General features: G+C 32.8%; 1 protein-coding gene across 2 annotated transcripts in view; it reads right to left on the bottom strand.

Annotated features, from left to right (window-relative positions):
- Window positions 1–419: 419 nt before the first annotated feature.
- C3H2orf15 (chromosome 3 C2orf15 homolog) overlaps window positions 420–9,667 on the bottom strand; it is a 30,072-nt gene continuing 20,824 nt past the window's right edge. For both annotated transcript variants that reach the window (XM_051984707.1, XM_051984706.1), the window contains exon 3: window positions 420–758. In XM_051984707.1, the coding sequence (XP_051840667.1) occupies window positions 461–736 (276 nt within the window). In that variant the 5' untranslated portion in view covers window positions 737–758 and the 3' untranslated portion in view covers window positions 420–460. The remainder of the gene's footprint in view (window positions 759–9,667) is intronic.

Here is a 9,667-nt window from a genome sequence, read left to right as displayed (position 1 = left end):
CTGTCTAAATTATTTTTTGGCAATGAAGACAAAACAGGTCAGTAATTAAATTTACAAATTATTAAATTCTATAAAATAACATTTGATTATGAAAATCAAGAGTCAAGAAAAAAGAAAAAAAGAAAAGAAAAATGAGAAAAACTCTGCAGGATTTACTAGATGCTAAAATAGCAGATTTAAAATTAGTCTTGGATGTATAAATACCATTACGGCAAAACCTCGGTATTTTACAAAGACATACATAATACAAGACTGGATCTACTTTGACTAGTGGAAGACTTTTTCCTCAAAGAGGCTTTTAGTCATCTATTTTTTTTTTTTAATTCAGTACATTGTGCCAAAGTAACAAATAAGAAATAGTGTAACTCTCCATGTTTTTTCAAGTTTACCAAATGGAATTAAACAATTTGACTCACCAATTAGCCAAAAGTATTTGTTTATTAATAATGTAGAAATAGCCTCATTCCACATCTATCATTTCTAGTCCATCTCTTTCTTTAACATATGTCACAGGACTTAACGATTTTCCTGAATGAGATTCTGTACCAGTCTCTTCATTGGTTGTAAAGTTTTCTCCTTGAATCGTGTCTTCTAATCTTATTTTTCTGGTATGTTGAAATAACGGAGTCACTGGTCTTAATCTGCTTTTCTTAGTCCTTTGAATTAAATGATCCTCCACTTTTGAATCACTGGGTATAGCAGATACTTGAGTAGATTTACTAAGAGAGAATCCCATTCTGGGACCATATCTTCCCAGTCTGAAAAAAATTGCCAAGAAAATTTCTATGTAGTTTAAAAACAAAGCTCAGAAAATTTTTTTCAACCTGATCACTGAAAATTCCTATTTGAAAGACAGGATATCAATGAAAATATCAAAAGCTAATATTTTAAATTTTTTTAATTTAAAAATTTTTAACATTATTTTAAATATGATTTTCTTTTAAAATATTGAGTTATAAATTTCTTCCTCTTTCCCACGCCTCCCCCACTGAGATCAAGCAATATATCAATTATGTGGATCATGTAAAACATTTCCATATTAGTCATATTTTTTAAAAGCAAGAAAAATAATGGGAAAATTATACTTCAGTTTGCACTCAGCTCATTAGTTGTCTCTCTGGAGGTGGATAGCATTTTTTCATCATGAGTTCTTTGGCACTGTCTTAGCTCATTGTATTGAGCAGAGTAATTAAGTATTTCACAGTCTATCAATACAATCTTGCTGTTATTGTGTACAATGATCTCCCAGCTCTCACTTTGTATTGCATCAGTTCATATAAGTTCCTCTGTGTTTTTCTGCAACCATTCTCCTCATTATTTCTTAAAGCACAATAGTGCTCCATCACAATCAAATGTCACAGTTTGTTCATCCATTCCTCATTTGATGAGTATTGTTTCAATTTTCAGTTTCTTGACCTACAAAAGAACTGCTATATTTTTGTACACAAAGGCTTTTTCCTTTTATCTCTTACGGATATAGACCTAGTGGTAGCATTATTGGGTCATAGGATATGCAGAATGTTATAGCCCCTTGAGCAAAGTTTCAAATTAGTTAGACCAGTTCATTCCAACAACTATTCATTAGTATACCCATTTTCCACTCATCCCCACCAGCACTGACAATTTCTGATAAGTATGAAGTGGTACTTCTGAGTTGTTTAAATTTGCAATTCTCTAATGAAAAGTGATTTAGGGCATTTTAGAACTATGACTATCGATAGCTCAGATTTCTTCTTCTGAAAACTACCTTTTAGCCATTTATCATTTGGGGAATGGTTCATATATCAGATATACATCTGATTCAGTTCTATACTAAGTATATATTTGAGAAGACTTTTTTTCAGTGTAAAAATAAATTTGATGTTATATCATTGTCTCTAGTGCCTTATAGCAGATTGTAATTTTTCTGATTATGTCTTTTAATTAGGTCAAGTTTTTGCTTTTTCTTTGTCTGAGATAATGATTGCTACTCCTGCACTTTTTAGTTAAGTTGAAGCATGCTGAATTCTGCTACAGCTCTTTATTTTAACTCTGGATATGTCTTTCTGTTTCAATTGTGTCTCTTGTAAACAATATTTTGATGGTACCTGTTTTCTAATACATTCTGCCTTCTTTTTCTGTTTTACAAGAGAGCATATCTCATTCACATTCAGTTATGATTACTGCTTATTTCCTTTTATCCCATTTTCTTCGGTTTCTTTTTATTCACTCCCTCCTCACTCCTTTTTACTTCTTATCATTGCCTCCTGTAATCTGCCCTCTTTTTTAATCATCCCTGTCCCTTTTCTCATTCTCTTCCCCTCTCTATCGGATAAATTACATTTCTATATATATGTGTGTGTGCGCGCGCACATGTCTATCTATCTATATCTATCAATATAGATATATATCTTCCCTCTTTGAATCAATTCTGATGTAAGGTTCAAGCACTATCTGTTACCACCTCTTCTCCTATTTTCCCCTTCATTATAAAAACTCTTCCTTGAGCTCCTCTTTTATGTGAAAAAAATCTCCCCATTCTACTTCTCCCTTACCCCATTTTCCCAGTATATTCCTTTCTCATACCTTCATTTTTGTGAAGATCATTTCAACATAATTGACTTTCATTCATGCCCTCTATGTAAACTCCTTTTAACTGTTTTAATGATGATAGATAGATATCAGAAGTTAGATATATCTTTTTCCCCTATAGGAACCCAAGGAGTTTAACTTTATTGAGTCCCTTATGATTACTCTTTTCAGTTTTTCTTTTTATGCTTCTCTTAAATCTTGTGTTTAAATATCAATTGTTCTATTCAGTTCTGAGTTTTTTCATCACAAATCCCTTCTCCCTTACCCCATTTTCCCAGTATATTCCTTTCTCATACCTTCATTTTTGTGAAGATCATTTCAACATAATTGACTTTCATTCATGCCCTCTATGTAAACTCCTTTTAACTGTTTTAATGATGATAGATAGATATCAGAAGTTAGATATATCTTTTTCCCCTATAGGAACCCAAGGAGTTTAACTTTATTGAGTCCCTTATGATTACTCTTTTCAGTTTTTCTTTTTATGCTTCTCTTAAATCTTGTGTTTAAATATCAATTGTTCTATTCAGTTCTGAGTTTTTTCATCACAAATCCCTGCAAGTCCTCTATTTCATTAAATATTTATTTTTTTTCTTTTAAAGGATTACATTTAGTTTTACTGAGTACATTATTCTTGGTTGTACTTCTAGCTCCTTTGCTTTCCAGAACATCATATTCCAAGTTCTCTGACACTATCATAGAAGCTTACAATTTTGTGTAATCTAACTATGGCAACATGATATTTGAATTGTTTCTTTCTGGCTGCTTCAGATATTTTCTCTTTGACTTGTGAATTCTAGAATTTGGCTATAATATTCCTAGGAATTTTCATTTTGTATCTCTTTCAGGAAGTAATTGGCATTTTCTTTCTTTCTTTCTTTTTTTTTTTTTTTTTTTTTTTTTTTTTTGGTGCTATGGACCTAAGACATCAAGAGGAGCTTTCTTTGATAATTTCTTGAATCATGCTGCCTAGATTCTTTCTTTGATCAAGGCTTTTAGGTAGTTCAGTAATTCTTACACTACCTCATCTTAATCTATTTTCCAAGTCATTTGTTTTTCTAATGAGATAATTCATATTTTCTTCTGTTTTTTTCATTTCCTTAATTTTGTTCTATTGTTTCTTATGGAGTCATTAGCTTCCACTTACCCAATTCTCCTTTTTATGGAATTATATTCTTCAGTGAACTTTAGTGGCTCTTTTCCTATTTAGCCAATTCCGCTTTTTAAGGAGTTTTTTTGGTGAGATTTTTTAACCACTTTTTCCATTTGGCAAATTTTTGGTTTTTAAGTTCTTTATATTTCAGTTAATTTTATAATTAGGCTAATTCTGTTTTTTCAGGTGTTATTTTCTTCAGTGAGGTTTTATACTTTTTTTTAAAAAAGTCAAATTGTTAATTATCTTTTCATAATTTTCTTGCATTATTCTATTTTCCCAATTTTTCCTTTACTACTCTTATCTCTTTAATGCTTCCAGGAATTCTTGTCAGGTTTGGATCCAATTAGCATTTTTTTTGAGGTTTTGTTAATTTCTATTTTCATCTTGTCTTCTAAGTTTATGTCTTGGTCTTTTCTGCCACCAAAGTAGCATTGACCATTAGGTCAAGTTTTTTTTTGTGGGGGGGGGGGGGGGAGGTGATTAATTGCTCATTTTTCCAGTCTACTTCTTGACTTTGAACTTTATGTTAAAGTTGGGTTTTGCAAATCTCATCCTTTAGGCTTTTGGGATGTAGCTATTTCCAGAGCTAGTTCTAGGGGGTCTGCAGGTTTATAGTGTTTCCAAGGTGGTGTGACCCTGGGAGAAATGTGGTCACTGCTCTCTTGATCTGCACTCTGGTCTTTACACCAGAGAAAGGTCTGGTCCCTGCAACATCAAGCTTGAGCTAGAACCCCTTTTTGCATTGGAGCTCCCTTGTACCTGATCCCTAGATCTCCTAAAACCCCAATTCAGAATTGCATATGGGCAACAGAGTTTCCCATCAGTGCCAGCAAAGGGGTTTTTATAATCTCTTTCTAACCAATTGTCTGATCCCCTTATTATCTCTGGGCTGAAAGCTCCTGAAGTTGCTGCAACTATCGTTGCTGCCATAATATGTATGGACTCTGGACAGAACCTCTATACTCCCATGTCACAACTTCTCTTGCTGACTAAGTTTTCTTATTCTAGAAAATGTCTCACCCTTTCTTTGATCTGCTGCTCTAAAACAGATCTGAGATATTACTTTAAAGTTGTTTGAAGGGGAATATTGAGAGAGTTCAGCTGGGTGACTGCCCCTAATTTACCATCTTGGCTACCAATTCTTAAGTTCTTCAAATTCCTTTGGGGAAAAAAAAATTAACCATATGAATCAGTGTGTTAATCTCAGTCACTTTTCAAAAAGTAACAAGGTAACACAATGACTTTATAATTCTGACTGCCATTAATTCTTATTATGAAAACTTCTATTCATTCAATAGATATTTATTGTGGATAAAACATTGAGTCTGGAGTCAGGAAGATCCAAGTTCAAATCCAGTTTCAGATATTTCTTAGTTGTATGACTGTGGGCCATCATTTAACTTCTGTTTGCTTGATAAAAATAGATCACTTGAGAAGGAAATGGCAAACTACTCCAATATCTTTGTCAAGAAAACCTGAAAGTCATGAAGGGTCAGACATGACTGAAACCACTGAATAATCTTCACAAAAGCTCTTGCTGTATGGAAAACATCATCCTCTTTCTACAGGATGCAAAAAGTAGTTCCTGTTTTCAACATACTTACAGTTATAGTAGATAAGATACATCATACCACAAGACATTAATCTTATTTTGTGCAGAAGAGATATGCAAATATTTTTGAAAAATTTTACCTTTGAAAACCTATTCTTTTAAATGTATATGTGGCAGCCCTTTTCATAGGGCCAAGAAACTGGATACTGAAAGGATGTCCTGCAGGTGGAGAATGGCTGAATAAGTTATAGTATATGAATGTTATGGAATATTCTTGTTCTATAAGAAATAATCAGGAGGATTATTTTAGAGAGGGTTGGAAAGACTTACATGAACTGATGCTGAGTGAAATGAGCAAAACCAGGAGATCATTGTACATGGCAACAACAATATTATACAATGATCAATTTTGATGAATGTAACTCTTTCCAACAATGAGATGACTGATGCCAGTTCCAATGACTGTGGAATGAAGAAAGCCATTTACACCCAGAGAGAGGATTGTGGGAACTGAATGTGGATTACAACATAATATTCTCCTTCTTTTTGTTGTTGTTTGCTTGCATTTTGTTTTCTTATTCATTTACTTTCTTTTTTTGATCTGATTTTTCTTGTGCAGCAAGAGAATTGTATAAATATGTTTATACAAATTGAATTCAACATATATTTTAACATGTTTAACGTATATTGGATTGCTTGCCATCTAGGAGAGGGGATGAAGGGAAGGAGGAGAAAATCTGAAACACAAAGGTCAATGTCAAATTATCGATGCATATATTTTGAAAATAAAAAGATTTATACAAAAAGAAATATATAAACAAAGATGAACAATGTTGATACAAAAAGAATACTAGAATTAATGTTCAGTATTCTTTTTAAAATTATTATTATAGCTTTTTATTTACAAAACATATACATGGGTAATTTTTCAACATTGACCCTTATAAAATCTTCTATTCCAAATTTTCCCCTCCTTTCCCCCATCCCCTCCCCTAGATGGCAGGTAGTCCAACACAGTTAAATATGTTAAAAATTGGCAAATCCAATACACACACACACACACACACACACACACACACACACACACACTATACAGTTATCTTGCTGCACAAGAAAAATCAGATCTAGAAAGATAGAAAAAACCTCGAGAAGGAAAACAAAAATGCAAGTGGACAATAACAGAAGGAGTGGAAATGCTATGCTGTGGTCCCCACCCACATCCCACAATTCTCTTTCTGGGTGTAGATGATTATGTTTATTAATGAACAATTAGAACTGGTTTAAATCATCTCATTGTTGAAGAGAGCCTCTTCCATCAGAATTGATCTTCTTATATATACTTATTGTTGCTGTGCATAATGATCTCCTGATTCTGCTCATTTCACTTAGCATCAATTCATGTAACTCTCTCTAGACCTCTCTGAACTAATTGTGTTGGTCATTTCTTTTTTTTTTTTTTTTCAATAACTTTTTATTGACAGAACCCATGCCAGGGTAATTTTTTACAACATTATCCCTTGCACTCACTTCTGTTCTGATTTTTCCTCTCCCTCCCTCCAACCCCTCCCCCCAGATGGCAAGCAGTCCTATACATGTTAAATAGGTTACAGTATATTCTAGATACAATATATGTGTGCAGAACCGAATAGTTCTCTTGTTGCACAGGGAGAATTGGATTCAGAAGGTATAAATAACCCGGGAAGAAAAACAAAAACGCAAGCAGTTTACATTCATTTCCCAATGTTCTTTCTTTGGGTGTAGCTGCTTCTGTCCATCCTTGATCAATTGAAACTGAGTTAGATCTCTTTGTCGAAGAAATCCACTTCCATCAGAATACATCCTCATACAATATCGTTGTTGAGGTATATAATGATTACCTGGTTCTGCCCATTTCACTTAGCATCAGTTCATGTAAGTCTCACCAATCCTCTCTGTATTCATCCTGCTGGTCATTTCTTACAGAACAATAATATTCCATAACATTCATATACTACAATTTATTCAACCATTCTCCAATTGATGGGCATCCATTCATTTTACAGCTTCTAGCCACTACAAACAGGGCTGCCACAAACATTTTGGCACATGCAGGTCCCTTTCCCTTCTTTAGTATCTCTTTGGGGTATAAGCCCAGTAGAAACACTGCTGGATCAAAGGGTATGCACAGTTTAATAACTTTTTGAGCATAGTTCCAAATTGCTCTCCAGAATGGCTGGATGTGTTCACAATTCCACCAACAATCTATCAGTGTCCCTGTTTTCCCACATCCCCTCCAACATTCTGCATTATCTTTCCCTTCATTCTAGCCAATCTGGCAGGTGTGTAGTGGTATCTCAGAGTTGTCTTAATTTACATTTATCTGATTAATAATGATTTGGAGCATATTTTTATATGACTAGAAATAGTTTTAATTTCTTCATCTTGAGAATTGTCTGTTCATATCCTTTTACCATTTATCAAGTGGAGAATGGCTTGAATTTTTTATAAATTTGAGTCAATTCTCTACATATTTTAGAAATGAGGCCTTTATCAGAATCTTTGTCTATAAAAAGGTTTTCCCAGTTTATTGCTTCCTTTCTAATCTTGTCTGCATTAGTTTTCTTTATACAAAAACTTTTTAACTTAATATAATCAAAATTATCTATTTTGTGATCATTAATGATCTCTAGTTTTTCTTTTGTCACAAATTCCTTCCTCCTCCACCGGATTGAGAAGTAAACTATCCTATGTTCTTCTAATTTATTTATAATATCATTCTTTATGTCTAGATCACGAATCCATTTTGACCTTATCTTGGTATACGATGTTAAGTATGGGTCAATGCCTAATTTCTGCCATATAGTTTCCAATTTTCCCAGCAGTTTTTGTCAAATAGTGAATTCTTATCTCAAAAGCTGGGGTCTTTGGGTTTGTCAAACATTAGATTGCTATAGTTATTGACTATTTTGATCTTTGAACCTAACCTATTCCACTGATCAACTAGTCAATTTCTTAGCCAGTACCAAATGGTTTTGATGACTACTGCTTTATAATACTGTGTTAGGTCTGGTACAGCTAGGCCACCTTCATTTGATTTTTTTTTTTATTGGTTCCCTTGAAATTCTTAACCCTTTGTTCTTCCAGATGAATTCTGTTATTTTTTCTAGGTCATTTAAATAGTTTCTTGGGAATCTGATTGGTATAGTACTAAATAAATAGATTAGGTTACATTGTCATCTTTATTATATTTGCTTGACCTATCCAAGAGCCCTTGATATTTTTCCAATTGTTTAGATCTGACTTTGTGTGGAAAGTGTTTTGTAGTTTTGCTCATATAGTTCCTGACTTTCCCTTGGCAGATAGATTCCTAAATATTTTATACTATCGGCAGTTATTTTAAATGGAATTTCTCTTTGTATCTTTTGCTGTTGGATTTTATGAGTGATGTATAAAAATGCTGATGATATGGATTTATTTTGTATTCTACAACTTTGCTAAAGTTGTAGACTATTTCTAATAGCTAATTAGTTGATTCCCTAGGATCCTCTATGTATACCATCATATCATCTGCAAAAAGTGATAATTTGGTTTCTTCATTACCTACTCTAATTCCTTTAATCTCTTTTTCTTCCCTTATTGCCAAAGCATGCATTTCTAATACAATATTGAATAATAATGGTGATAACAGACAACATTGTTTCACTCCTGATCTTATTGAGAATGGTTCCAGTTTATCCCCATTACATATGATGTTTACTGATGGTTTTAAATAGATGCTACTGACTATTTTAAGGAAGTGTCCATTTATTCCTATACTCTCTAGTGTTTTTAATAGGAATGGGTTTTGGATTTTATTAAATGCTTTTTCTGCATCTATTGAGATAAAGATATGGTTTTTGTTAATTTGGTTATTGATATAGTCAATCATGCTAATAGTTTTCCTAATATTGAATATTATCTTCTCTTTCGCTATTTTATGCAAGTAAGTCTCTAGAGATATAAAATTTCCCCTTATTACCACTTTGGCCACATTCCACAAATTTTGGTATGTCTATCTCATTATTGTCATTCTCTTGGATGAAATTATTAATTGTATCTATGATTTGCTACTTCACCCATTCGTTCTTTAAGATGAGATGATTTAATTTCCAATTACTTTTTGGTTTATTTTCCCTGGCTTTTTATTGAATGTAATTTTTATTGAATCATGATCTGACAAAAATGCATTTATTATTTCTGCCTTTCTGCATTTGATTTTGAGGTCTTTATGTCCTAATATATGGTCAATTTTTGTATAGGTTCCATGAATGTTAAGTATTCTTAAAACACTGAGACCAATTAGATGAAGTCCATTTTAAAGCATTACAGATAACAAGATAAATGCACGTTACAATTCCTCAGCAAATTAA

This window comes from Antechinus flavipes, chromosome 3, assembly GCF_016432865.1.
Source record: "Antechinus flavipes isolate AdamAnt ecotype Samford, QLD, Australia chromosome 3, AdamAnt_v2, whole genome shotgun sequence".
Lineage (NCBI taxonomy): Eukaryota > Metazoa > Chordata > Mammalia > Dasyuromorphia > Dasyuridae > Antechinus > Antechinus flavipes.
Note: the sequence above shows the minus strand (reverse complement) of the source record. Positions and strands in the feature narration are given on the sequence as shown.